Source organism: Microcebus murinus, chromosome 4 (assembly GCF_040939455.1).
Source record: "Microcebus murinus isolate Inina chromosome 4, M.murinus_Inina_mat1.0, whole genome shotgun sequence".
NCBI classification, from domain to species: Eukaryota; Metazoa; Chordata; class Mammalia; order Primates; family Cheirogaleidae; genus Microcebus; species Microcebus murinus.
In genome coordinates, this window is record NC_134107.1 from 5,778,272 (window position 1) to 5,806,155 (window position 27,884).

At 65.4% G+C, this 27,884-nt stretch overlaps 1 protein-coding gene and 1 long non-coding RNA gene across 7 annotated transcripts; both read left to right on the plus strand.

Moving 5' to 3' along the window:
- The first annotated feature begins 1,659 nt into the window (after window positions 1-1,659).
- On the plus strand, window positions 1,660-4,776 carry LOC142870564 (uncharacterized). Its single transcript, XR_012918888.1, has 3 exons — window positions 1,660-1,823; window positions 4,526-4,560; window positions 4,728-4,776. It is a non-coding gene; the product is annotated as an uncharacterized LOC142870564 (long non-coding RNA).
- A 1,887-nt stretch (window positions 4,777-6,663) lies between these two features.
- Window positions 6,664-20,422, plus strand: TNNT3 (troponin T3, fast skeletal type). Of its 6 annotated transcripts, none has more exons than XM_012744027.3 (11): window positions 6,664-6,679; window positions 8,181-8,195; window positions 10,830-10,848; window positions 13,283-13,331; window positions 15,124-15,240; window positions 15,326-15,403; window positions 15,621-15,734; window positions 15,817-15,926; window positions 16,136-16,226; window positions 18,523-18,563; window positions 20,149-20,422. In XM_012744027.3, the coding sequence occupies exons 5-11, from the start codon at window positions 15,157-15,159 to the stop codon at window positions 20,201-20,203; spliced, it is 573 nt and encodes a 190-aa protein (XP_012599481.2). In that variant the 5' UTR covers window positions 6,664-6,679; window positions 8,181-8,195; window positions 10,830-10,848; window positions 13,283-13,331; window positions 15,124-15,156; the 3' UTR covers window positions 20,204-20,422. The 6 variants fall into 6 exon arrangements, with proteins under 6 accessions (XP_012599481.2, XP_012599485.2, XP_012599477.2 ...); XM_012744031.3 differs by lacking the exon at window positions 18,523-18,563 and adding an exon at window positions 19,136-19,176 and having other exon boundaries at window positions 6,665-6,679; XM_012744023.3 differs by lacking the exons at window positions 6,664-6,679; window positions 8,181-8,195; window positions 18,523-18,563 and adding exons at window positions 6,871-6,885; window positions 7,945-7,965; window positions 19,136-19,176.
- The last annotated feature ends 7,462 nt before the right edge of the window (window positions 20,423-27,884 follow it).

Consider the following 27,884-nt stretch of genomic DNA (forward strand, 5'->3'; position numbering starts at 1 on the left):
TACCTGCCGCCGACCCTCGGTGGCCAAGGGCTGCTGCTTCCTCTGTGCCATCTGCCGCGCCGCGGGCTGGGTGTCCCGAGGGGAGGTCGCTGACACCCGAAATAAAGCCTGCCTCTCCCTGTGACCTCAGCCGGCTCTCAGGAGAGCGCCTGGCACGGCCAGGGCCGCTGAGCGGGCAGCTACCCTCCCCTGCCGGCCAGGCAGGGCCACTGCAGGGCCACGCGTGCCTACCTGCGGGCAGCCCCTGAGGACCCCGGCCAAGTGCACAGCCCCCCCCACGCCCGCCACTGTCAGCAGGGCCAGGGGAGCCGGCCCCCCACTCACGGAGGGGACGGGGCTGGGTGTGGCAGCCCCCAGGCACCAGCTCAGGTGGTCCTGCAGAGGTGGCTCTGCAGGTGACCCCAGGAGGCAGGAAGCCGGCCAGGCTTGTCCAGCGCAAGGATGTGTGTGGCCAGCAACCCCTCGCCCGTCCGAGGACGTGGGCAGGGAGGGCAGGCGTGCAGGGCTGGAGGACGCTGGGTTCTGACCGGGAAGGCAGGGACGTCCCCAGCCGCCCAGCTCGAGGGTCTTCCTGTGCCGGGTGCACGTGGGGGGGGGTGGCAGAGGGGGAGGCTGTGCGGCCCCAGCACGCCCCTGCCTGTCTCTGGCCTCCGCAGCCTTGTCCGTGCCACAGCCTTCCGGAAGGCGTCTGAAGACCCAGCCCCGGCACCGAGCTGGGGTGGGCCTGGGCCAGGTCACCCTGACGTCCCTGACTCAGCCTGTCCTGGGCACCGGCCGCTGCAGGCACCGGCTTCTGCCCTGCCGTGGGCAATGCCCCAGGCTCCACTGTCTCTGCTCAGCCCGGGGGAGGGAGCAGGGGGCAGGGTCTGGTGCCTCAGTTTCCCCAATGCAAGGGGCAGGGCCGTCTAGGCTGGCAGCCTCACTGGCCGGCGTGTCCAGCAGAGGCCTGGGCGCGGCGTCTCTTGGAGGTTGGTGCCACCTGCCGTCGTGAGGACAGAAAGGCCGGGCTCGGAGATGGGGACACAGAGGGGACACCGGGGCCCCGGGGGAGGGTCTCGACCCCCAGACAGGGGGTCCCAGGCACAGCCGCCGGCCCCGGAGGCGCCAGCTCAGCACGAGAGATGCCACAGACACGAGGCGGCAGCCGGGCCTGGGGACTTCTCGTGCCCGTTTATTCTGAGCACCCCACCGAGGCCACCTGGGGGACAGGCCTGGCCTGTCGGGGGCTCAGAGGTGACGGGGCCGTCCAGGGTCTCGGCCTCCCCAGTCTAAGGTGCGCGGCAGGACCTCAGGCAGCTCCCCATGGTAGGGGCAGGGCGGCCTGGGGCGTCGTGCCAGCTGGGTGGGCGACCCCGGACCCCTGCCCGGGTGAGAGGTCGGCGCCTACAGGACACGTCAGAGGGAGGGGCAGGGCACCGGGGCGCCTGGGTCCCGCTCCGGGGACCCCACGCCAACCTGGCCCAAGGAGAACGGGGACGCCCTCCCCCAGGGCCACCGTCTTGCTCCCTTCCTCGGCGCGTCAAGAATGTGCCCACTGCCGGGGTAAAAATAGAAGCTGACACCTCCGGGGAGGAGGGAGGACCTTGTCCCCTCCTCAGGCACATCCCCCGTCCCGGCCCCTCCGGCCTCCTCCACGGCCATTCCTATACTTGGTAAGGGCCCGCGTGGGCACGGCCCCGACGCCCCGACGCCCGGCCGCCGGCCAATGGGCTGTTGGGAAAGATCGAGTGTCACTATAACACGAGGGTGCGCGGCCGCGGGTGGTCAGCGTGCCCCGGTGCCGTCCACAGCGAGCTCCAGCCCTCCGCCGCCTCCGCCCGCAGGTTGGTACGGACAAGAGCAGCTGCCGGGGCGACGGGCTCCGGCCTCGCTGGCCCGGCCCACGCGGGGCCTTGGGCGGCCCGAGTGCTGGGTGCCCAGGCGGCCTCCCCGAGCCCGGGAGTCTGGAACGCTGCGAGGCTCTCTGAGCATCCGCGGGGCGCGGAAGAGACCAGTCCAGACCGGGATGCAGGCGCGGGAGGCCAGGGCGGGAGGCCAGGGTGGGGGCGGGGGGAGCCGGGGTCCCTGGGGAGCCCCAGGGGTGCGGGGTCGCCCCAAGACAGGAGCCAGGAGGGGGAGAGAGCAGCAGCCGCCCCGAGCGCTGAGGGCCACCCGCCGTGGCACGGGGCCACGAGGGTCCTCGCCCCGACCGGCCTTTCCGCAGAGCTCCGGCCTCAAATGCCGGCCTTCGTGGAGGCAAGAACAGAGGCGGAGGGGCAGGGGCTGGTCTAGGGTCCCCCCAGGAGCGAATCTGTGGGGGGCCATCTGGAGCCCAGTCAGTCCTGGGGTCACCATCCAGAGCTCCCGGGCAAGGGGGCTGGGGTACACGCTGGTCCTCCCGGCCCCCTCTGGGCACCGCCTGGCCACGGCTCAGCGCCCTCCTGAAGCCACGGAACACGCAGGAGGACAGGGGGCAAGGCGGGAGTGGGGCCCGGGTGTGGTCAGGGCCCCCCCACTGCATCCCCGGGCCTCGCCCCCCTTTGCCGGTGGGCAGGAGGGCGCGTGTGCCCAGGAGGCCGACCTCATGGGGTATTGCCATGCCCCTTGGAGGGCAGAGCATCGAACAGGACAACTGTCTCCCTCTCAGCTGTCCCAGTGCCCTCCCCGGCCCCCCCCTCACGCCCCCCACCGCCCCCTCCCCCCCCCGGCCATATGGATCCCACCCAGATCCCACAATGGGGGCAGCAGAGCAGCCCTGGGCGGCCCTCAGGCGCTCGGCAGAGGAGCCGCTGCCTCAGTTTCCCCACTTAGAAGTGAGCCTTTGCTGCTTCAAGTGGGGGGCCTCGAGGGTCACCCTGCCTGGCTGCCCCAGAGCACCCCTGGGCGCCCATGTGGACTCCGGCCCAGGGGCGGGAGGGAGGATGGAAGAGCCGGGGCGGGGCTGGCCCGGGTGCCTGAGAAGAGGCGGGGGAGGGGGGCCCTCACAGCCCCCACACCTGCCGTCTTGAGTTTCTGGGCAGAGGTGTCTTGCTAATTTTGGTGCCTGTTTCTGGACGTCTCAGCTGCCACCAGCTCCTTATAAATAGCCCCCCCTGGGTACGTGCCACCATGGCCACCCCCGCCCGCCCGGCTGACAGGTGTCGGCCCTGCTGAGGTCAGGGGTGGGCACAGCAGGGCGGGCCGGTTGCCCACCCGACAGACAGCGGCGCCAACCCAGCCGAGAGGGGGACCCCCAAGGCAGAGAAAGACCCGAGGAGCTGGGTCGGTGCACTGAGCCCCCGGCCCCCCACCCCCCAGCTGCAGGGTTGACCGGAGGCTGCACTTGCGGGGGCGGGAGAGCCCGGGGAGGGCTCTGGGCTGCCAGAGCCTGGGAGCGAGGGGCCCACGGATATCTGCTGGTTAATTTCGCATGGAGCTCAAGTTGCTCTGGGAAAATCAACATTTTTGACACGGGGTTTGGAAAACGGTTCCCACCTTAGCCATGGGATGCGAGCGCGCATTTTTAGCTGATGAACGTTTGTTTTTCTTACACGGAGCTCCCTGGGGGCACCGCAGCTATTGTCTCGTGGAGAGCTGCAGCCTGCCGTAATGGCCTTTGTTTCCAACACGCCGGCCCAGCTGCGAGCGTTCCCAGGCCCCAGGCGCCCGCGGCGGCCAGCTCGCGGCAGAGACCCTGTCCGAGCGCCTGGCCCCGTGCCGCCGCACCTGGACGCGGGCGGCCGGCCCCGGGCGCAGGATGGACAGTGACAGATTCAAGCACATCCACGGGGCCTGGGAAAGCAGGGGGAGAACGGGGGTGGGGCGGGCGGGGTGGAGGGGGGCTGTACACGTGGCACATGTGCAGGCCACCCAGGCATGGGGAGGGGGAGCACAGAGAACAGCCGCCCCCCCACCCCGCCCCAGTGAGCTGGGGGCAGGGAGATGGGACGGCCCCCTGCGCTGGGGTTCGAAAGAGGGCTCCTCAGAGGGTTGTGGGGGACACGCAGGAGATGCTGGGGCACCCCATAACAACAGGGGGAACTCGAAGGAGGCCTTGAGACACAGGAGGAGCTCTGGGCTCTCTCGGGGGCCGTGGGGCGGGCAGGGAGAGAGGGCCCGGGTCGCCCATCTATCCAGCCCGGCTCGGTCAGCAAGGGGAGCCCCCCAGGGAGCCCCCAGGCCGGGCCCACTGAGCAGAGACCATGGAGAGGCCAGTTCTAGCTCAGAGCAGCAGGACTCGGCCAGGGTCGGCCCTCGGGGCCTGGGCGGGCACTCCGCACTCGGGGACCCTCCCCTCGGGTGCCACCGAGGGGACGCCTGCCCCAGATTGGGGGTGACACCAGGGCTGCCCGGCATCCTGTGCAGCTACGGCTGGAGCCGGGCAGGGGGGCAGGGTCTGGGGTGAGGAGGGCAGGGTGGGGGCCGTGAGGAGGCCCTGGGTGCATGAGGTGGACACGCCCTGACCCCTGTCCGTAGTTGTCCCCTTATGGTACCCCCACCTGTCCCAGCACGTCCACACCCAGGCGACCCCAGCGTCCTCTGGGCCCCCATCTCTCTCTCTCTGCAGAACCCACCCGGCCCCACCATGTCTGACGAGGAAGTGTGAGTGCCAGTTTGAGAGGCCGCCCCCGCCCAGCCCGGGACCGCCCCTGGCTTGCGTGCAGGGTGGGGGGACATGCTGACGTCCTCGGCCAACCCGCCCCAGCAAAACCCCTCACTCTTCTCTCTCTCCCCCCACCCCACCCCCGCCCCACCTCCTGGCCACGCAGTGAGCAGGTTGAGGGTAAGTGTCCTGGCTGTTCCTTCCCTCCTGCGCCCCCGGGCGGGAAGGCCACGCTGGGGGAGGGGCCTGGGTGCGGGCGGCCAGCGCTGCCTTGGGCCCCCCGGCCTGCGAGCCCTCCATTCGCTACGTCCCGTGGGTGGGCTTCCCAGCGCCCCCTCTGGAAATGGCCCGGCCCCTGCAAAGATGGGGTCACCCCGGCACGCACGGCAGAGCTGCGCCCCACTGGTGGCCCTGCGGGGCATCCCTGTCCTGTCCCTCTCTGCGTCATTCCTGCCCGCGGTGGGAGGGGACGCCCGGTGCACACGACCCCTTCCCCAAACTGCCACCACCCCTCCGGCGCCAGCAGCCCCTTTGGGTCCAGGACCCCTGCCCCCTCCCTGGCCCCGGCCAGGGGACGCCACTGGACGGCGCGGGCGTGGGCACCCTGCCCCCCACCGCCCCTGACGCGGCCCCTCTCTCTGTTCTGTCCGACGCAGAGCCCTACGAGGAGGAAGGTAATCTTGGCACCCCGAGGCCCCCAGAGCCCCCCCCGTCTGAACTCCCAGACCTCCCCCCCCTCTGAACCCCCCCAACCCCGCTCAGTGCCTGCAGCCCCACCCAGGCCTCCTCCAGCCCCGGCTCGGCCTTAACGCCCTCTTCCTCATCGTTCCTTCATCCTAACGGCAGCACCCACCGGCGGTCTGATTGACCATTAACGACACACTCGCTTTCTTGGTGGCAGTGACTTAATCATGGCTTGAGTCGTGGCTAACCTCTCACCTCTGTACTCAGTGTGTGCCCGCCGCCCGTCCTGTGACCTTCCCTAGCTGCGTGCACCGCGAGGCGTGGGCCTCCGGGCCTCACTCGGGCTCACACCCAGTGCCTCGTGTGCTCGGCCTTCCGCCTGCCTCGACGTCCGTCTCTGCCTCTCTGTGTCTCTCAGTATCTCTGTGCGTCTCTCAGTGTCTCTACATATCTCTCAGTGTCTGTGCGCATCTCTGTCCCTCTCTCTGTGTATCTCATGGTCTCTCTGTGTGTCTCTATCCCTGTTTCTCTGAGTGTCTCTCAGTATCTCTGCGCATCTCTGTCCCTGTCTCTGTGTATCTCACGGTATCTCTGTGTGTCTCTGTCCCTGTCTCTCTGAGTGTCTCTCAGTATCTCTGCGCATCTCTGTCCCTGTCTCTCTGCGTATGTCTCTCCGTCTCCATCTCCGTCTCTGTGTCTCTCAGCCTCTCTCCATGGGTGCCACCCGGAGCCCAGGCCGCAAGCGCGGGTGGAGCCCGGAGACGCCCTGCGCAGGCCGGGCGTGGTCTGCGGGCACCGGGCCGAGCCCGGGCAGGCGCGGGCAGGCGGGCGGGAGCGCCGGGCGCAGGCGCACCTGGCAATGGTGCAGGGCGGCGGCTCTCGGGCCCGGCGGGCGTCGCCGCGGAAGCCCGGGCAGCCGCTCGCCTGGCGTGCGGAGCTCGGGGCGCTGCTTGGAGAGCACTTTGACAACCTGAGCGGAACATGCCTCTTCTCTGCCGAAAAGGCGGAAAGACCCATTTCTGAGTGGGAAACGTGGCCCTGGGGTGGCCGTGGCACGTGTCCTAAAAGACCCTCGGTGTCACCGGCTTGCTTCCAGCTTGCTCAGAGACCCCTGAGGCCGTCCCCTGGGGCGGGAACCGGGCGGGCGGCACAGGGGCTCCTCGGAACGCCCGGGCTGCTCCGTCCCGTCCTCCCATCACTGGGGAGGGAGGCTGAGCTGGGGCCTCCAGGCAGGGCCAGGCCACCCCGGGGCCCTGCCGTGACTGAGCCCCTCTGCTCACGGGAGCCCTGGCTCCCAGGCGTGCCGAGGCGGGCCAGCCTCCCGTCCCGGCCTCCCAAGTGCACGCCTCTAACACTGTCCCTCTTCCCTCTCTCTGTCCGCCCGCCGCCTCCTGCTTCCGGCGTCTCCCACGGCAGAGGAGGCCCAGGAGGAAGGTAAGTGGGGTCCAGGACCCCGGCCCCCACGGCCCCCTGGCCTCCCACTGACCTCCACCCCACGGCGACCCTGCACTGGGTTGTGGCCCCCGCCCCCGCCCGCCTCTAAGGCCGTGCCATGCGCTCCTTCCTGTCTAACCCTCTCTCTCTCTCCTCTCCGCGGCCCTCGCGCCCTGGCTCCTCCGCCGCAGAAGTCCAGGAGGAAGGTACGAGGACACAGGACTTCTGGTCCCCATGTGGGGCCCGGGCCTGGCTGGAGCCCGCGGGGGGCGGGGCGGGGGCGGGGAAGCCACGAGGCACCAGTCAGCCCAGGGGCCCCCACATGTGGCCCCCGAGTAACCCACTAACCTCGGCGATGCATGACCATGGAGGGCCCGGCCCCCGAGGGCGGGAGCACAGCCCAGGCCCCCACCGGGAACACGTGCTCTCCCCCCCCCCCGGAGGTGGCCCCGAGCACAGGGCAGTGGGGAGACTTGGGGACCAGACTGAGGCCGGCCCGGCCGCTGCCCCAGGTGGGGAACCGAGAGCCCAGGGTGGCGTCTGACCCCGGGCTGGGCCACATGTCTCCCAGGGAGAGCAGGCAGATGGTGGCGGCGGGGCCCCGTGCCTGGCCATGGGCCCCGCACCCCAGCCCAACCAGCCAGCCAGGCCCCACCCCTGCAGGGCCCCGCCACAGCCCTCTGTCGTGGGACTCCTTGGGGCGCGGCCAAGAGCGGGGCTGGGGACAGGCCGGGGTCCTGAGCTCAGAACGGTGGACAGGCCGCCATCCCCGCCCGGGGCCACTGGCGCCTTTGGAAGCTGGAAACCACCCCATGAGGGGAAGGAAGGGAGTGGGTGCTGCTCTCTTGGGGTGTAGGAAATGGGGGTGTCCAGCCAGGGGCCTGCCAGTCCCTCTGGGGCCCTAGAACAGATGGGAGCTGGGGGGAGCAAGGACCAGGTCCCCATAACCAGAGCAGTCAAGAGGCGTCACCACGGTAGCGAGAGCCAGCATCCCAGGCTAGCCCCCGGGCCTCGGTTTCCCCATCTGTGGGGTAGGACACGTGTTCGGGGTGGACTCGGGTCTCTGAGGCCCCTCCTGCCCCGAGACTCTGAGCGTGGCCCGGGCGGTGGCACCTCCGGGGCTGACTCTACCTGGCTTGCTCCCTGCACGCACCCCCACCCCCGCCTCGAGTGCCATGGGCTGTTTTTTTTCCATTAACCTCCGATTCCTTTCTCCTTTGACCTCTGACCCGCGGTTTTGCCTCTTGTTCCACGGCCCTCCTTAGCCCCTGAAGTTCATGAGCCAGGTATGTGACATGACTTCAACGCCACATGGGCACATGTGGTCAGTGTGGGCGTGCCCGCAGCCGAGACGGAACAAGAGGGCCATGTAACCCACTCACCCGGTCCTGCTCACACCCCGCCACCCCCACCGCCACCCCCCTGCCCCAGCTCCTCTGCCCCCCACTCACGCTGGTTCTCTCTCCCTCCCGCCCCCCCCCCACACGGTGCCGCCCTGCAGAGGAAGTCCAAGAAGGTACGCCAGCGCCCCGTGCCCCGGCCGGAGCCCCTTCCCTCCTTCCTTCCTTCCTTCCTCTCTCCCTCCGGCCTGCCCTGCGTGACTGGCCCTGTCCTCGCCCCTGGGAGGGGGCAGACTGGGGACCCTGGCTCAGACGGGACTGGCTGGCGGGGTGCAGGCCTGCTCCTGGTCTCCCCGGCAGGGAGCGGGGTCAGGGGCTTGCGGGCACCGAGGCCGCAGTGGGGCCGCCAGAGGGAGGGCGGAGCGTGGGGCGTGGGCAGCCTGGAGGCTGCGTGCAGAGTGGGCTTTGGGAGGGTGATGCCAGGTCCGCTGGGACCCCTGGGTCCACCCGGGTGGAGCTGGGGAGAGCAGAGGCAGAGAGGCAGGGCCTGCCCCGGTGGTGCAGCCAGAGCAGGGAGCGGAGGGAGGGGTGAGGCTGCAGGGAGGGGCAGGGGCGCGTGGGGTGAAGCGGAGGCCCAAGGTGGGGAAGTGGGGACTGGAACCGCCGGGGCCGTGCGTGCAAAGGAGCAGTCAGTCAGACCCACGTCCCCGTGGTGCCCGAGCTGGAGCCAGACGCACCCAGAATGAGGCGGCCCCGGGGGCCGGGGGGCCCTGCATGGGCCTGCCCACCCCGTGCCCCGGGTGGAGGTCGGGGAGCTCTCCCCAGCCCCTCACTCACAGCCCTCCTGGGCTGCGGGGCTCCCCCCGCCGGGCCTGGCCCCTGCACGGCCCGGGCCACCGTCCTCCTCCCCTGGCCTGTGCAGAAGGGCATGCTAGGAGGGGGCGGGTGGACTCCCAGCCACGCGGGCAGAGGGGTGTCCAGGAGACAGCCCGTGGGCTCAAGGGCCACCAGGCCTCCCTGGAACCAGCACCGAGGCCAGACGGTGGGGGGCTGACCCGACAGACAGACAGACGGGTGGACGGGGAGACCAGGGCGGCTGAGACCGCTTTGCTGCCTGGCCACGTGGCTGCCTCCCCTCCTCCTCCATCATCAGGGGCTGCTTCCCCCCCGCAGCCCTCAGCAGGGAGGGGTCCGGGCTCCCACCAAGCTGCTCCTGCCCTCACCCCCGCCGGGTTCCAGCCCCAGGGCCCCTACATGGCCTGCCCAGCTGTCAGGAGCTGGTGACCTCAGGCCCACCTGCAGGACCGAGAGGCTCGGCAGTCCGCGGGCCCCTGGGCGCCCACGTGACCCGCCAGCCCAGGAGGGTGCGAAGGGAGCCCCAGCCAAGCTCCCCGGCAGGGGGCTGTCCAGGCAGGGCGCCATGCACTCCAGCCCCCAGGGCCCCGGCAGGCGGGGAGGCAGGCGCTGGTGGTCAGCCAGGCTTTCCTGGGCTGAGCAGAGAGAGGACAGAGGCCACCATGTGCCGGGGACCTTGTCCCTGCCACCTACGGCCCAGAGCAGGGCGAGAGACAGGGTGGGGCAGGGCCAGCCCAGGCGGGCCAGCAGCACAGTGTAGGTCTGGAGCCCCCTGGGCTGTGGGGGGAGGGCGGCGGCACCGAGGAGGCCCACCGGCCCTGGGGGGGGGAGGAGCCCCCCTGGGTGGTCAGGCCTGGGCTCCCAGGAGCCCGCTGAGGGGGCCGCAGTGGGCGACCTCAACCCCGGCGGGGGCTCCTGTGCTGCGGCTGGCGGGGGCTGGACGTGAGGCTGTGGACAGAGGCTTTCACAGGCTGAGGGGCCAAGACACCCCACGCACGTGCCTGTCTGTGACTCTCGGGGTTCGCCCGGACCCCGATGTCCCGAGCCAGGAGCTGCCCGAGCGCGGAGGCTGCACCCACTACAGCAGCCAAAGGGCTCCGGGTCGGGGAGGGTCTCAGATTCCCAGGTCAGCCCTGCCAGACCCAGGGGACAGAGCCGGGGCGCAGACGCAGGGGACTGCCGAGGGACGGCACCCCCGGCCCTTCTGGGCCAGGTCCGATGTCCCTGCCCGTGTGGCTAGGCCTTCCGGGGAGGTGCCTGGGTGCCGCTTGTCACCCGTGCTCAGACGGCAATTCTCTGGCCCCAGCTGGGCCTCCTGGGGTCCAGGCGGAGGCACCTGCAGGCAAGGGAGGGTCCAGGTGACAGGGCCCCCACCTGCTGCGCGGCTTTTCTCTTGCACCTGCGCTTGTGCCGCGGCAGAGCCGTAGAAGGATCCGGAAGCTTAGGTCCCCGGCTCTGCCTGCAGAAGACAGAGAGGACCTGCTGGGCCTCCCTCCCCCGAGCAGGGCTCAGACACCTCCTGCTTACTGCACAAGGCGGGCGGCCGGGGGGCCTGGCGCCAGTCGGGGGGCCTTCTCCTGTGCCCCTACTTTCCCCGTTGCCCCGACCCCCAGCCGCGAGTCTCCCCGTCCCTCCCTCCCCCATTCTGAAGATGCCGCACCCCATTTCTCTTCCTCCTCCCTCCCCTCCTCCTGGCCCCACGTCCCCAGCCCTCCTTGGACACCCAGGGGCTGTCACAGGCCTGGACGGGGACAAGACCCTCTTGTTTTGGGGGTCGTCGGTGGGGGGAGGGGGCAGTGAGTTCAGCCGAGACGCAGGCGGCCCCAGACGGGGTCCAGGGAGCCCCCCAGCGAGGCGGCCCCGGGCCCCGGCTGAGGCGCCGTCCGGCAGCTGCCGTGTATGGCCCCCTCTCACCGTGTCTCTCTCTCCTCCCCACGCCATGCGGCCCTGACTAGAAGAGAAGCCGAGACCCAAGTGAGTGTCGCCGTGCCGGGCTGGGCTGGGCGCGCAGTGTGTGCGGGGCAGGTGCCCGGGGCAGTCCCCGAGCCAGACTTGGGGTTAGAAGCAAAGCGTGTGACCCGACAGGCCCAGGGTCGCCCAAGGAACGGACTCCAGGGGTGCAGGAGGGCATCTGCCCGGGGCCTCCAGGGTAGGCAAGGAGGGCTTCCTGCAGGAGGAAGCGACCGGCCAAGGAAGGAGCTACAGGGCAGGGAAGAGTCGGGCAGGGAAAGGAAGGCGGAGGGGGTGTGCGGGGGACGGGCCCTTCATGACCTCGCCGAGCCCAGCCACACTGCAGGGTCTCCCAGGACCCTCGATGTGAAAATAGACAGGGAGTGGGTGGCATGAGGGAGAGGGGGTCTGGCCCAGAGCCCCCTTCGGAACGGTACCATCGCCGCGCTCCACGTAGCTCGCTGCCCGGGGGCTGCTGGGCCCCTTTGGGCCGCGGTTCTCCTGGGGACGGCCTCGCCCGGCTTGCACGGGTGTTGGGGACAATCGTGCAGCCCAGCTCCGCTGCGTTCCTGGCTCTGACCAGCTCGTAGCCCCTGCCGAGGGTCCCCCTCGTACCCCTTTGGCCCTTGCCTGGGCTCCGCTCTGCCCCGGGTGGGACTGGGGCGCCCACGCCCGTCCCTGGCCCCACGTGGGTGTTGCAGCCCCCCCGGAAGAGCAGGACTGTGCCCGGGACCGGCGTCTCGGTCCTCCACGCTTTGGCTCTCCGTAAGCCCGGGAAAAGCAGCGCCAGGTCACGGGTTACTGTCTCGTTCTAGGAAAACTGTTTGTGTTTTCATTATGAAAACAGAGCACCCCATTAAAGGAAATTTGGAAAATACGTAAAAGTCAGATGAAGAAAAAAATAAAATAATAATCTATCATTCCCCCGCCTGGCAGGCCAGACGGGGAAGGGGCAGGAAAGAGACGGAATCCGGCTCTATTTCTTCCTACTCTTTTTCCACGCGGAGGGCCTCGGAAAAAAAAAAAGATTTAGACTCTGCGCCGTTTTTCAAATGCCGTGCTGTCTATACGACCTTGAATCCTGCCTTTTTAAAAGATTTAGCACTATTCATAAGTATTTTTCCATGTTTTTACACCGTCTTTTCAAATATTTTGAATGGCCACATAATATTCCATCAATCGGACAAACCATAATTTTCCTACCCGTCTCCCCGGACCAGGCTTCCCCGGCGTTTGACCGTCATAAATAACGCGGGCTGGGCGCGCTGTGCGTCTCCGGGGTTATTTCCCTAGGCACGCGCCCAGCGCTGGAATTACTGGGTCAGAGAGGACGAATGTTCTCGCAGCTCGGGCAGGGCTGCCAAATTGCTTTCCACAAGCGCCCGGCCAAGGCCGGCTCCTACGTGGGCTGCGCGCGGGCCCGGGCCCCCCACACCTCTCGCCCCAGCACAGAGGCCCGCTTTGACGTCTGGGCCCTGATGGATGAGACCAGGCATCGCACGGTCGCTGCACCCCACATTCCGCGGGGCCGGCCCGGCGGCCGCGCTCACTGCGGCCTTTCTTCCCCAGAAGGGGCGTCTTGTGCGCCATGCTCATTTATCTAACGGCGGAGGCGTCTCTATGTTTTCTTAATCATCGGTTTGCATGGGATATAAGTCTCCTCTGTATTTGCTGAAAATATTTTTTTAGTCTGGTTTTTTTTTTTTTTTTTTTTTTTTGGGTGAGCGCTTTTTTTTTTGCCTTTCAATTTTTCTTGCTTTTTTTCTTTCACTTGCATGAGTTTTTCATTTGCACAGAGTCATCTGGCTGTCCTTCCCGTGGAGGGACCTCGTGCCTGGGGCTTAGAGAAAAACCCTTTCCCACTCCGGTGTTTGATCGATATTCAGTTCCACGTTCTTCCACGGCTTGTTTTTTTTTTTTTTTTTTTTAAATTGCCGTTGTTTTAAGCATTTTGCTCCGTCTGGAAGGCATTGGTGGGAGGAGGGGGTCGCAGCCCAGCCGGGTGGGGGGCCCCTCTTCCAAGTGCTTTTTTTCCCAGCACCCCACTCCCGCCTTCCTCCGGCCCCCCAGAAAGAAAGGTTAAAGGGTGGCCAGAGGAGCTCGAAGGGTCGTGCAGCCCACCCTGGCCACGGGGCCTCTGACCCGGCTGGGCCCGCCGTGTCCGTCCACGCGTGTGAGGGAGAAACCGAGGGCCCTGGGCGTGCAAGGGGAGGCAGCCCAGCAGCGTCCGGGGGCCGTGGAGTGGGGGGCACTGAAAGGTGGAGGACCCTTCTAGAAGGGGCCGAGCACTGCCGGGAGGGCAGGTTGTACATCTGACAAGAAGTTCAGGCCAGGTGTCCTCAGCCAGGTGCCCTCAGCTGGCGCAGGGCCTGTGGCTGGGGCCTGAGGGGCCAGACCACCCTTCTAGGAGCGTCTCCTGGGGTCCCGGCTCACCAGCCTCTCTCTCTCTCCTCTTCAGACTCCCGACTGCTCCTAAGATCCCGGAAGGGGAGAAAGTAGACTTTGATGTAAGTTTGTGAGGCTCAGACCGACACAGCCACCACCCCACGCCCCAGCCTTCCGGCTCCGGGTTGGGGCTCAGAAGGTCACCTCTCCCGAGTAGACGCAGAGTGGGGCTTCCTGGTTCCAGGCAATTCTACCATAGTTCACCCCTGGACCAGAGGATACTCCCCTAAGAATAGACATCTGTCATCTGTCTTCCCTTCTCTCCCATCCATTTTTCTATCCATTCACCCACCCACCCATCCACCAACTCACTCATCCATCCATCCACCCATCCATCCACCCAACCATCCACCAACCCATCCATCCACCAACTCACCCATTCATCCATCCACCCATCCATCCACCTAGTCACTCATCCACCCACCCATGCACTCACCTACTCACCCACTCATCCATCCATCCATCCACCCATCCACTCATCCACCCAACCATCCACCCATCCACCCCTCCACCCAGTCACTCATCCATCCGCTCATCCACCCATCCACTCATGTACTCACCCACTCATCCATCCATCCATCCATCCATCCATCCATCCATCCATCCATCCACCCATCCACCCGTCCACCCATCTACCCCTCCACCCAGTCACTCATCCATCCACCCATCCACTCACCTACTCACCCACTCATCCATCCATCCACCCATCCACCCATCCACTCATGTACTCACCCACTCATCCATCCATCCACCCATCCACCCATCTACCCCTCCACCCAGTCACTCATCCATCCACCCATCCACTCACCTACTCACCCACTCATCCATCCATCCACCCATCCACCCATCCACTCATGTACTCACCCACTCATCCATCCATCCACCCATCCACTCATGTACTCACCCACTCATCCATCCATCCATCCATCCATCCATCCATCCATCCATCCATCCACTCATCCACCCAACCATCCACCCACCCATCCATCCACCCAGTCACTTATCCATCTACCCATCCACTCATCTACTCACCCACTCATCCATCCATCTATCTACCCATCCATCCATCCACCCATCCACTCACCTACTCACCCACTCATCCATCCATCTATCTACCCATCCATCCATCCACCCATCCACTCATCTACTCACCCACTCATCCATCCATCCATCTACCCATCCACTCACCTACTCATCCATCCATCCACCCACCCACCCACCCATCCATCTACCCAGTCACTCATCCATCCACCCATGCACTCACTCATCCATCCATCCATCTACCCATCCACTCACCTACTCATCCATCCACCCACCCATCCATCTACCCAGTCACTCATCCATCCACCCATGCACTCACTCATCCATCCATCCATCCATCCATCCATCCATCCATCCATCCATCCATCTGTCCATCCACCCATCTACCCATCCATCCATCAAGCTATCATCCATGCACCCATCCACACATCCACTCTTTCATCCTCCCATCCTTCCATCCACCCACCCATCTATCCGCCCACCCCTGCACCCACACATCCATCCTCCCTCCCTCCATCTGTTCGCACACCCACCCATCTCTTCCTCCAACACCCCTGTCTCGCCGCAGCCTTCCCTCTGCCAGGCCACGCAGGGCCCCTGGGAAGATGGGCAGAGCTGGGGAAGAGCCAGCCTGTGCCAGGGGTGCCGAGGACCTGCTGTCTGGGCAGGGCCTGGGCTTCCCCACAGGAAGGGCACGGTCCCTGCCTACGCCAGGCCCCGGGAGGACGGCAGCCACGGGGGTGTGGGGAGGACAGAAGGCCCCTTGCCACTCTCAGCTTGCACGGTGGCCGTGGACCCTCTCCCCACCCGTAGGACATCCAGAAGAAACGCCAGAACAAGGACCTCATGGAGCTCCAGGCTCTCATCGACAGCCACTTCGAGGCGCGGAAGAAGGAGGAGGAGGAGCTGATCGCTCTCAAGGAGAGAATCGTGCGTGCGGGGGCCCTGCTGGAGGGGGCGCGGGCACTCGGGGCTGGGGTGGGCGAGGCCGGGCTGACCGAGGCTCTGGCCGCAGGAGAAGCGCCGGGCGGAGAGAGCTGAGCAGCAGAGGATCCGTGCGGAGAAGGAGCGGGAACGCCAGAACCGGCTGGCGGTGAGGACAGTGCCCTGAGGAGTGCAGGGTCTCGGGGTCTCCTGGGGGGTCCCCGCCACCAGCGTCCAGCGGTCAGAGCCGCTGGCCGAGGCCCCACCCTGCGGACCCCTTGCGGGACCCTGGCCGGGACCGGGGGAGCCTCCTTCCGGCGCGTTCCAGGCCAGGGCCGGCCCTTGAGCCCCGCCGCCCGCTGAGGGCTGGGGACGGGTCTCCGCAGGAGGAGAAGGCCCGGCGGGAGGAGGAGGACGCCAAGAGGAGAGCCGAGGACGACCTCAAGAAGAAGAAGGCCCTGTCCTCCATGGGCGCCAACTACAGCAGCTACCTGGCCAAGGTGCGCGCGGGCCCAGGGCGGGGGAGCCGGGGCCGCCGCCCGCCGCGCCCCTGAGGCCGCCCGCCCGCCCTGTCCCCCCCAGGCCGACCAGAAGAGAGGCAAGAAGCAGACGGCCCGGGAGATGAAGAAGAAGATCCTGGCCGAGAGACGGAAGCCGCTCAACATCGACCACCTGAGCGACGACAAGCTGAGGTGAGCCGGCGGGGAGGCCGCGAGGCGGGGAGGCCGCGAGGCGGGGAGGCCGCGAGGCGGGGAGGCCGCGAGGCGGGGAGGCCGCGAGGCGGGGAGGCCGCGAGGCGGGGAGGCCGCGAGGCGGGGAGGCCGCGGCCATGGCGCCGTAGGACAGCAGGTGCCCGGGCGCGGCCGCGTGGCCTCTGCAGCCAGGCCTGACCCCCCCCCAGGGACAAGGCCAAGGAGCTCTGGGACACCCTGTACAAGCTGGAGACCGACAAGTTCGAGTATGGGGAGAAGCTGAAGCGCCAGCGCTACGACGTGAGTGCCGCTGCCGCCCTGCGCCGCCACCCGCCACCCGCCGCCCGGCCCCGGCCGAGGAGCCTGCGTGGCCGACCCTGCTGTCCCCAATGTCCTCAGTGTCCCCACTGTCCCCACTATTCCCACTGTCCCCAGTGTCCCCAATGTACCACTGTCCCCACTGTCCCCATTTCCCCCACTGTCCCCACTATTCCCACTGTCCCCAATGTCCCCACTGTCCCCACTGTCTGCACTATTCCCACTATTCCCACTGTCCCCAATGTCCCCACTGTCCCCACTGTCCCCATTGCCCCCACTGTCCCCACTATTCCCACTGTTCCCAGTGTCCCCACTGTCCCCATTGCCCCCACTATTCCCACTGTCCCCAATGTCCCCACTGTCCCCATTGCCCCCACTGTCCCCACTATTCCCACTGTTCCCAGTGTCCCCACTGTCCCCATTGCCCCCACTATTCCCACTATTCCCACTGTCCCCAATGTCCCCACTGTCCCCACTGTTCCCACTATTCCCACTGTCCCCAATGTCCCCACTGTCCCCACTATTCCCACTGTTCCCAGTGTCCCCACTGTCCCCACTATCCCCACTGTTCCCACTGTCCCCACTATCCCCACTGTCCCCACTGTCCCCATTGCCCCCACTGTCCCCAGCGTCCCCATTGTCCCCACTATTCCCACTATTCCCACTGTCCCCAGTGTCCCCACTATTCCCACTATTCCCACTGTCCCCACTGTCCCCACTATTCCCACTATTCCCACTGTCCCCACTGTCCCCACTGTCCCCACTATTCCCACTATTCCCACTGTCCCCACTGTCCCCAGCATCCCCACTGTCCCCACTATTCCCACTATTCCCACTGTCCCCACTGTTCCCACTGTCCCCACTGTTCCCACTGTCCCCAGCGTCCCCACTCTCCCCACTATTCCCACTATTCCCACTGTCCCCACTGTCCCCACTATTCCCACTATTCCCACTGTCCCCACTGTCCCCACTATTCCCACTATTCCCACTGTCCCCACTGTCCCCACTGTTCCCACTGTCCCCAATGTACCACTGTCCCCACTGTTCCCACTGTCCCCACTGTTTCCACTATTCCCACTGTCCCCACTGTTCCCACTGTCCCCACTATCCCCACTGTTCCCACTGTCCCCACTGTTCCCACTGTCCCCAATGTACCACTGTCCCCACTATTCCCTCTGTCCCTACTGTTTCCACTATTCCCACTGTTCCCACTATCCCCACTGTCCCCACTATCCCCACTATCCCCACTATTCCCACTGTCCCCATTGCCCCCACTGTCCCCAGCGTCCCCACTGCCCCCACTATTCCCACTATTCCCACTGTCCCCACTATTCCCACTGTCCCCATTGCCCCCACTGTCCCCAGCGTCCCCACTGCCCCCACTATTCCCACTATTCCCACTGTCCTCACTATTCCCACTGTCTCCACTGTTCCCAGTGTCCCCAGTGTCCCCAATGTCCCCAGTGTCCCCAATGTCCCTACTGTCCTCACTGTCCCCAGTGTCCCCAATGTCCCCAGTGTCCCCACCATCTGCAGTGTCCCCACTGTCCCCACTGTCCCCGCTGTGGCCCCTGTCCTGGGGGGGCCTGTCCCCTGCCCTGCAGTGGGGCAGGCGGGAGGGAGTGGGGCTGAGCGGCCTCAGGGCCCATTCCCAGACCCTGGGCTTCCAGAAGCCCCGTGGGGCCGAGCTCGCCTCTGGGCACCGAGTCCCTCTGGTGCGGGCGCGTCCCTCCCTCGCTGCCTCTGCCACTGAGTGTCTCTTCCCCAGCGCCCCAAGGGGGCCACGCCCTCCTCCACCCTCTGGGGAGGGGCCGGCCCCAGGGTGGCCTGGGGCTCCGGAAGGGGAGAAGCTCTCATGGTGGGTGCCCTGGGGGCAGGGCTGGGGCCAGGGAGGTTCTGACGGAGGTGAAGGTGCACTCCGGTCAGACACAGACACCTCAGCCCCTCCCACGGGCACATCCCGGCTCCTCAGGTGCCCGGGGCAAGCCACCATCTGTGTGTGCCTCGGTTTCCTCACCTCTAGCAGGGGCAGGACGTGCTCCCCCGTCCCAGGAGGAGATGCCCTTGCAGGCCGGCATGGCCCAGGCACTGGAGACAGGGCTGTCCTGGAGGGGCTGGCCCAGGCGAGCCAGGGACCCGCCACCTCCAGGTGCACCAGGTCCACATCCGTCCCAGGGGCTCAGAGAGCCTGGAGGGCCACGGCCAGGCCAGCCCGGGGCCCGGTGGGGCCTTGAGGCCACCTGCCCATCCAGCCACATAACCGTCTCGGTCTCTCTAGATCATGAATGTCCGGGCCAGGGTGCAGATGCTGGCCAAGTTGTAAGTAGCGGAGCCCCGTGGCCAGGCTCATGTGTGCGGTGCACGGCCAGCCTCTCGCATGGCAAGACCGGGTGGCCCAGGATGCGGGCGGCAGGGGGCCCGGAGCCTCCTTCCCGCCCCTCCTCCCTCGGCCTGTGGCCTGGTGGCTCCTGAGCCGCCCCCGTTGGCAGGCTCTAGCCAGGCTCCACCGCTAGCCAGGCACAGCGGCAGGGCCGCCACCATGAGGCCTCGAGCGCTCCGTGGCCAGGAGGGAGCTGGGGGCTGGGAAGGAGGGGCCCACGGGCCTCGCCCACCGGCCACGGAAGGCCCCCCGCCCTGCACCCCACGTGGGCTGGAAGGTAAGTGGCCGGCTCCGGAGCTGCGTGTGTGGGAGCCCAGGCCAGGCCAGCGCAGGCGGCCAGAGCGAGTCCGAGCCACGTGCCCGAGGGCCACGGAACCAGGACACAGTAAGGGAGCCCAGCACCCCGCGGGGCCACAGGAGGCCTGGGGCACCACGCCGCGGTGAAGCAGGGCGCCCGGCCCGCCCGCGCCCCCCGCCCCGGCGCCGCAGTGAGTGGGCTGTGTCCTTTCAGATCACCAACCTCAGGAGCCGCATCGACCAGGCCCAGAAGCAGTGAGTAGCCCCGCGCCCGCCCGGCGTTCCCACCAGGCGGGCGGCGGTCCGGCCCAGCATGCGCAGGGCCCACAGCCCCGCTCACCACAGGCGGCCGGCGCAGGAGGAGGGAGCCGGGCGGGGCTCCGTCCACACTGGCAGCAGGGAGCGGCCCGGCCCGGCCAGCCTGGCTGTCCCACGGCCACGCACCCTCGCAGGCGACCAGGCTGGGCCCTGTCACCAGCCCTCCGTGACGCTTAGCAAAAACACCGATCACTCACGGTGGCGACCCCTCTGCCCGTGACATTCTGTCTCCACGGTCGGTGGGGCCTCCAGGCCAGCTGCCCACCCCCGGGGGCCTGTCCCCAGTGCCCAAGGTGACCTCGTGCCGGCGCCCACCCCGCGCAGCCAGTTCACTTGCCCCAGGACCCTGCGTTCCGGGGCTCCTGGGAGTTGCAGCGTTTCCGTGATTCCCTCCCTCCTCCTGGGAGCCGGCTTGCTTGCGTCCCGGGTGGGCTCCTCCTCAAGGAAGGGCGGCTGGGGGGGCAACCACACGCCCCCCCACCCCTGGGGTGAGGTCCCGGCTCATCGCAGGCCCCTTGGAAAGCTCGAGGAGCAGCGGCGTGTGCATGTGCACGTGTGTGCATGTGTGTGCGTGTGCATGCCTGTGAGGTGCTCAGGAACAGGTGTAAGGGCATAGCCTTCACCAGCCAGGGGTCTGCAGGGAGCATGGGGGGCTGGGCAGGAGGGTGCGCCCGGGGTGTAGGGGGGCCGGCTCGCATGGCAGCCCCTCCTGACACGCTAACCGCCCGGGCCGTGGCCAGGCCGGCACAGGTGAGTCTGCTGTGCTGGGCTGGAGCTGGGCGTGTGCCGAGGAGTTGGGGGTGGGGGGCCCCGTCCCCTCCAGCGGCCAGGTGGGCACAGCGGTCGGGCTGGGGGCTGCCCTGCGCGGCCCGGCCGGACGCTCACGCGCGATCCGCTTCCCGTCTGCAGCAGCAAGAAGGCCGGAACCCCGGCCAAAGGCAAGGTCGGCGGGCGCTGGAAGTAAGGGCGCCGAAGAGGCCCCCCGAGGCAGAGACCCTGGGCCCTCACTCCCGCCCAGGCCCCCGCGCGGAGCTCCTCGACCCCCAGCCCCCGTGCCAAGGCCCCTGCTGTGGCTCCGTGACAATCCTGGGGGCCAAGGGGCCGCCCCGGAGCACTCCCTGCACCTCTGTCCTCGCTGTCCCTGTCCCCCGGGGTCTGTGAATAAAGCCGCAGGCTCCCCTCCGCCCACGTGTGCTCGTTCGTGAACCCGCTCTCGGGGGCTGCTGCCGCAGTGGGGGGGCTGCCCGCGGGCAGAAGCGTCCTGGGGGGGGCCGGCTCCGGGGCCAGCCCAGGAGAGGACTGGCCACACATGTCACCTGCCACTACAGCCATGCGGACGGCGCCACACGCAGGGGGCCCAGACGCCCACGCACACTCGCCCGGGGCTCTCCCCCCAGAGGGCCGCTGTGCCCCTCAGCCCACGTGCCCTGCGCTCTCCGGTTCAGGGGGGCAGGCGCCGAGCGAGGGCCCCTCCCCCCGCGCGGGCTGCACCCCGAGCTCTCTGCGCGGAGCCTCGGAGTCGCGGGCCGAGGAGAGCGGGCAGCGAGTTTCCCGCACACGGCCACCGGCAGGCACAGGCGGCTTCTCCGCAGCGCGGAGAGCACGGGGCGCAGCCGTGTGGCGGATGCCCGCGCCCGGCCCCATCAGAGTCACGGAAAACACACACCACAGAGATCCGGTCAAGGTGGCTCACGCCTGTAATCCTAGCTCTCTGGGAGGCCGAGGCGGGAGGATCGCTCAAGGTCAGGAGTTCGAAACCAGCCTGAGTGAGAGCAGGACCCCCGTCTCTACCATAAATAGAAAGGAATTAATTGGCCAACTAATATATATAGAAAAAATTAGCCGGGCATGGTGGCTCATGCCTGTAGTCCCAGCTACTCGGGAGGCTGAGGCAGGAGGATTGCTTGAGCCCAAGAGTTTGAGGTTGCTGTGAGCTAGGGTGACGCCACGGCACTCACTCTAGCCTGGGCAACAAAGCGAGACTCTCTCTCAAAAAAAAAAAAAAAGAAATCGGGTCAAGACACAGAGCCTGCACGGCGGAGCCTTCACGGGGCAGGGCGGGTGGTCATGCCTAGGAGGCCGGGGTGGGAGCGGGCGGGGGCTGGGGCAGCCAGGTGGGCTGGCTGAGCCCCGAGGACACGGCGGGACACCCAGACAGCACACGCACATGGCGTGTTCGCCGCACGCACCCCGACAGCCCTCTCACAAATGTGACTTGTACCTGTGTGGGCACGCTCCCGGCACACACACGTGACCACGGGCAGGCCCTCTTTCCTGCAGACGTGACGCGCACACCCCCCCACGCCCAGCAGCCCCGGCTCCCCCAGACACACGCACCCCCCGCGCCCCACAGCGGGTGCACACGGCAGGTTTAGGCGCACCGTGCTCCGGTCATGTGGAGCCTGTCCACACGGCGTCGCCAGCCTGGCGCTGGCCCTGCTCTGACTGGCGCCCGCGCGGCACAGGGTGGGCGGGAGGCAGAGGCCGCGCTGGGGGCGGCGACGGGGCTGGGGTCCCTGGCGGCCGGCGATTGGCGACGCATTCACGAGGTCACAGGGAGGCGTCGTCTCAGGGCAGTGGGGGAGTCCGTGGGTGGAGAGCGCGGCCCAGGCAACTGGCGGACGTGCAGACACTCCACAGGCCGCGTTTCCCCGAAAATAAGACCTGCCCATAAAATGAGCCCTAGCAGGATGTCTAAGCATGTGCGCCATAGAAGCCCTACCCCGAAAATAAGACCTAGTGATGGGCGTGGCCATGAAAATAAGACCTAGTTTTGGCGTGGCTATGAAAATAAGACCCAGTGATGGGCGTGGCCATGAAAATAAGACCTAGTGGTGGGCGTGGCTATGAAAATAAGATCTAGTGGTGGGCGTGGCTATGAAAATAAGACCTAGTGATGGGCGTGGCTACGCAGCCCATCTGCACAACCCATGCCTGTCGTCGGGGAGCGGGAAAGAAGATGGGCAGCCCTTTTCATCTGCCCTGTGAGAGCTCTGTGGCTCAACATGAGAGATTGGGGCCAATGGTTCTAAAGGAAATAGAGTCGCAAGACATCCAGGATGGAATTCGGGGTTTGGAGAGTGATGATGATGTTCCAGGAGAAGACGACTTAACTGTATTTGAATAAACGTAGACGGTTGTACCGTACTTAAAAAAAAAAAATCCCCTGAAAATAAGCCCTAGAGTGTCTTCTTGAGGAAAAATAAATAAATATAAGATCCTGCCTTATTTTCGGGGAAAGATGGTAGCTCTCGGGCGGATCAGGACGTCTTGATCGGTGGCAGGAGGCAGTTGGGGCCGGGTGAGGGGGAAGAGCCACCGGCCGACCCTCCGAGGGGACACAGAGGGGACAGGGCCTGGCCCCGAGTGCTTGTGTCACAAAAGGGGGAAGACCCAAATCTGAACAAATTATGTATCTAATTTAAGAAGTTAGAAAATGAACAACAACAACAAAAAAAACACCTAAAACTAAGAAAAAGAGAGGTGTGGAAATAACAATAAGCAAAGGAGTTCACCCAACCCCAAAAACTCATGGAGAAGACCGTCGGCAGGCGGAAAACTCTCTGGGAAAGGCCCGGGCCGGGCGCGGCGGCCACCGGGAGGGAGAAGGGCACGCACGGCGCCGGCCGGCGGGCCCCGTCACGGACGCCTCGGAGATCGAATTGGCAGGGAAAGAGCACTGTAAACAACCCTATGAAAATATACTCGAAAACTGGAAAAAACGGCCCATTCCCAGGAGAGCTGTAACTCACGGAGCTGGCTCTGGGGGAGGCGCGGACCGCCATGAATAGGCCGATTCACGCTGAAGACCTCCACCCGCCGCCAAGCACCCCCCGCACACACACCGAGGAGCGCCGCGAATTCTTCAGAGCTACGTTTTGACCAAGGGGGTCTTTTCTTTGACGTGGAGACCGTTCTCCCCCAGCGGGCTGAGGGGTGCAGGGACCCGCGTGCACAACACACAAAGGGTTTGCAGACCGCACGGAACACGGGAGAAACACGCTTAGCCGTGCGCGGCGGGGGCTCGTGCGCGGACGTGGTCCTTCACGCTCGGGTCGGGGAGGAGCGTCAGCCCAGATGGGGCCCGAGCCCACCCAGAGCTGCAGGACCAGAGACTTGCGGCCAGGAAGGGGCTATACCGGGCTCCCAGCCACGTGACGGGACCGTGTTCCACGGAAGTCCCAAACACACGTGACTGCACATCCAGCGGAAGGTGTGTGAGACAACTGCAGAGAAAGCAAACCCAGTCGAACTCCACTGAGCGGAGTCACGGGAACCCCAGTAAACTGCGGGTTGCCGCCGTGTTCCCAGGGTGCGGCGTGGAAGACAGAATTGTCCGGGGGCCGCCGGCGGCTGGTGCTGAGCAGGGCAGACGCCATCCGGGACCCTCAAGGCGGGCGCAGGAGTGGCGGCCAGGGGGTGTCTTGGGGGTGGGGACGGAGACGGGGGTCTCAGCTCCGCGCACCATGCACTCGCAGGCCGGCCGGACGCAGAGCCCAGGGGTGGGGTGGGGAGCCCCGGGGTCGGGGTTCTTGCTGATTGAACTTGAAAGTTCAGGCAGGGAGGGGTGACCAGACGTCCCCCGTGGGCAGTGGAGGATGCCAAGGGGGGCTCTCGCCATGCCAAGTAGCCGGGGTCGCTGAAACTAACTGTGCCGGGAAGGGTGCAGGTGGGCCCGGGTGAAGTCTCCTGAGCCTGAATTCTAGCCGAGCGGAGAATCTGTCGAGAGAAAGATGCAATATCGGCCGGGCGCGGTGGCTCACGCCTGTAATCCCAGCACTCTGGGAGGCTGAGGCGGGCAGATTGCTCGAGGTCAGGAGTTCGAGACCAGCCTGAGCAAGAGCGAGACCCCGTCTCTACTATAAATAGAAAGAAATTAATTGGCCAACTAATATATATAGAAAAAATTAGCCAGGCATGGTGGTGCATGCCTGTAGTCCCAGTTACTCGGGAGGCTGAGGCAGGAGGATCGCTTGAGCCCAATAGTCTGAGGTTGCTGTGAGCTAGGCTGACGCCACGGCACTCACTCTAGCCTGGACAACAGAGTGAGACTCTGTCTCAATAAATAAATAAAAGACAGATGCAATATCTTATCTATGTTAATTCTTCCTAAATCGATCTATGAATCCAGGGCAATTCAACCCCGTTCCCACGGGGCTTCACAGAGAAACAGACAGACTGGATCAGAGGTCGTCACCGGAGGGAGGCGTGTGCAGCGGGGGTGTGCAGGGCAGACGGAGGTTGGGGTCCTCCCGACGCATCTGAGATGGGGGTGCTGGCCCCCCGGCTGCGGCGGCACAGGCCGGAGGGAGAAGGGGCCCCGCACACCCGGGGGCCTCAGCATTGGGGCCACCAGTGCCCGGGAAGAGACGGCGCCCGGACAGCCGCGTGTTCGCAGAGAACACGCCGGAGGCAGGTGCTGCCCCGCCTCAGGCCGCCCCTGGAAGAGCCGGTCCCGGCCGCTTGAAGACCGCACAGGACAGAGACATTCCACCCCGGGGAAACAAGACAAAATAAAACACAACGGGGCGGAGTGTCAGAAAGCTCTCCCAAGCGGGGAAAGTCCCTAAACCAGACGTAACCACAGAGCGCAGAGCTCGGGATCCACACGGCCGACAGGAAGCAGCGAGGGTTTGGAGAGCGGGCGTCTCTGCGTCAGAGCCAGTGGCGGCCGCGCGGGAGGGCGAGCCCCCTCTAGCCCCGGGTTTCGCCGACTCGGGGGCCCCGTTAGGAAAGAGGCGGAAAACCGGGCGAGGGGGCAGAGGCGGCGCTCGGCGACGGGAACCTCAGTGGCCGGCACCTGCGTGGCAGGCATGCATTCCGTCGGAGCCACACGGAAAGCACACGTCAGACGGCCGAAGTGTGAACATCAGTGGGCGGGGAGGGGAGGAGTCCACTCCTGCAAAAGCACGGAGTCGGAATTGGGAAGGCGTCACCGGGCAACCACGGACGAGGAGGCCCAGCGAGGCGAGGTCGCCCACGGACGCCAAAGTGGCCGTGGAGAGGAGCCATGGCGGTGAGAGCCGCAGGCCCCAAGGTGCCACCTGAGCAGGGAAACCTGCCCGGCGCTGCCTTAGCCGGGTCCGGCGCCCCCAACGGGCGGCCCACGGATGGCCCGGCCTCCCCGAGAGGCACCCGGAACGTGACGTCCTCGTTGACAAGCCCGAGCCCAACCGCGGGCACGGCCGGCGGGACCCTCCTCGAGACCCCTGCCCTGAAAGGCCAAAACGCGGTGGGCGGTTCTGGGCGGCCGGAGACCAAGGCGGCGTGAGACCAAGGCGGCGTGACAACGGAACGACACATGTGAGCTCAGCCGGACGCGGCACCGAAACACAAACCGTCAGCAGCACCGGGGACACTTGTCCCTGCAGCGGGGACGGCAGCCGGTGATCAAGGAGGTTCTTTTTTTTTTTGAGGCAGAGTCTTGCTTGTTGCCCAGGCTAGAGTGAGTGCTGTGGCGTCAGCCTTGCTCACAGCAACCTCAATCTCCTGGGCTCAAGCGATCCTCCTGCCTCAGCCTCCCGAGTAGCAGGGACTACGGGCATGCGCCACCATGCCCAGCTAATTTATTTTTAATATATATTTTTAGTTGGCCAATTAATTTATTTCTATTTTTAGTGGAGACGGGGTCTCGCTCTTGCTCAGGCTGGTCTTGAACTCCTGACCTCGAGCGATCCTCCCGCCTCGGCCTCCCAGAGTGCTGGGAATACAGGCGTGAGCCACCGCGCCCGGCCTATCAAGGAGGTTCTTGCTCCTTCCTGCCTGTGCCTCAGTTTCCAGCCGCTCAGGAACGCCCGAGGCGGACGGCAGGGTAAGAAGCGGAGTCTAGCGGCAGCGGCGGCGAGCGCTGATGATGACGAGAAGAGGACACCAGGGCTGCCGGCCGCGCCTGCGCCCCTTGCAGAGGGCACCCTGCAAGCTGCCCGGCAGTTCCCTGGCCGGGCACAGATTACTGTCGGTCGTTGCAAAGCGCTGGGGAAAACCCCAAACAGTCACCAAGAGGAGAGTGTAAGGCAGGCGGTGGGGACCTACAGGCAGAGCGTGTGCCGTGCATGACAGCGGCCGGGTGCGGCCACGGCCACCAACCGGCCGTGTCTTGGGGACACCGTGTTGGGTGGCAGTGAAGTTGCAAAAAGGAAAATCACTTACGCAGAATTTTGAAAAATATTTTTATACGGAAAGATACATCCTATGTGCCTGGCTAAGCGAAACGCACGGTCCCCGGCGGGGGTGGGGGGCTCTATCTTTAGGGGCCTGCACAGCGCAGGGGACAGGCTCCTCTTAGACTAAGAGGCCAGGGTGGGGGGGTGGACGGAGGGTCTTCCTATTTTTATGTCTGCCTTCTGGGATGTCTGAAATAGTCCATCATTGTTAGCCTTGGGGTGTGGGGTGTGGGGGGGGGGGAAAGGGCATTAGCTAAAAGTCAGCGCTTATTTCTGAAAAACAAAACAAAACAAAACAAAAGCTCCAGAAACTATAGAAAGCTATAATAAGCACTTCCTCTATCTGTGCCGGCCTGGACGCGGGGGCGCTCGGCCCCGCGGCGGGAACCGGCGGCGGAGACGCCTGCTTTTGCCATTACGGCCGGGCCGCCCTGGGAAGCCTGCACAATGCCAAGATGTGGAGCGGAAACAAGATGTATAACTTCTGGAAAGGAGGAGACCAAAATATCGCATTCCTGGGAGCCCCGAGAGAGGCAGCGGAAGAGCTTTCAGAATGAATGAGGGAATTCAGGAAAGGGGCCAGATGCAAAATACATATTTTAAATCAATAGTTTTTTTTTTTTAAACTTTCCACCAACAACTATAGCTAGAAAATACAGCACGATAAAAAAGAATTCTAAAAGAAACCCCACCACCACCAAAAAAACACAAAAGAAGCCCAGCAACCACCACGAGGAGCATGAAAAGACTTAGCATTAAAAAAAAACACAAAAAAACCCTCTTTAAGAAAGGTTCGGGGTCTGCAGGAAGAAAATGACAAAATGAAACGAGAAGTCTAAGAACAAAATTTGGGGTGGGGGCGGAAAGAAAAACACATCATGTTCTTAGGAGGTCTGACTCTTACAAAGATCATTTCTTCTCAAACTGATGTGTAGGTTTACCAGGTTTTCCAACCAGAGTTCTAATTCTGGGAGGGGGAATGTGTTTAGGGGCGAGGGGTGGGCTGGAGTGGGGGTACTTGACATGATGAATCTAAAGTGCATACAGAGGAAGAAGAAAGAGGCAGGAATAGCAGAGAAACCTTTGAGAGCCAGGAGCACTTTTGAAAGTGAACAGATACGGCTAATTCAACCCGAGTGTTCCCGGCTTTCGGCCGCCCCCGTAACGCTCACGGCAGCCAAGGAGGTAGATGCTCTCTGCATCTGGGTTTTTCAGAAGAGCACGATGAAGCTCAGAGAGGGTTAAGCGAAGTCCCAAAGCCACACAGCTACTAAGCGGTGGGCTCAGCTGAGGGCCGGGACGCATAAGCCCTGCACTCCCTAGTTTGTTGGCTGTAGACCTCGCTCCATGGTTTTCCCAGCGTGACCCTCTGCACAGGCCCAGGGGCGCCAAGTCAAGGAAGCAGGGCAGGGGCACTTCACAAGGCAGGTCGAGGGGACCAGACAGGGATCTGGGAGGAAAGAAAGGCCATGAGATTTTCAC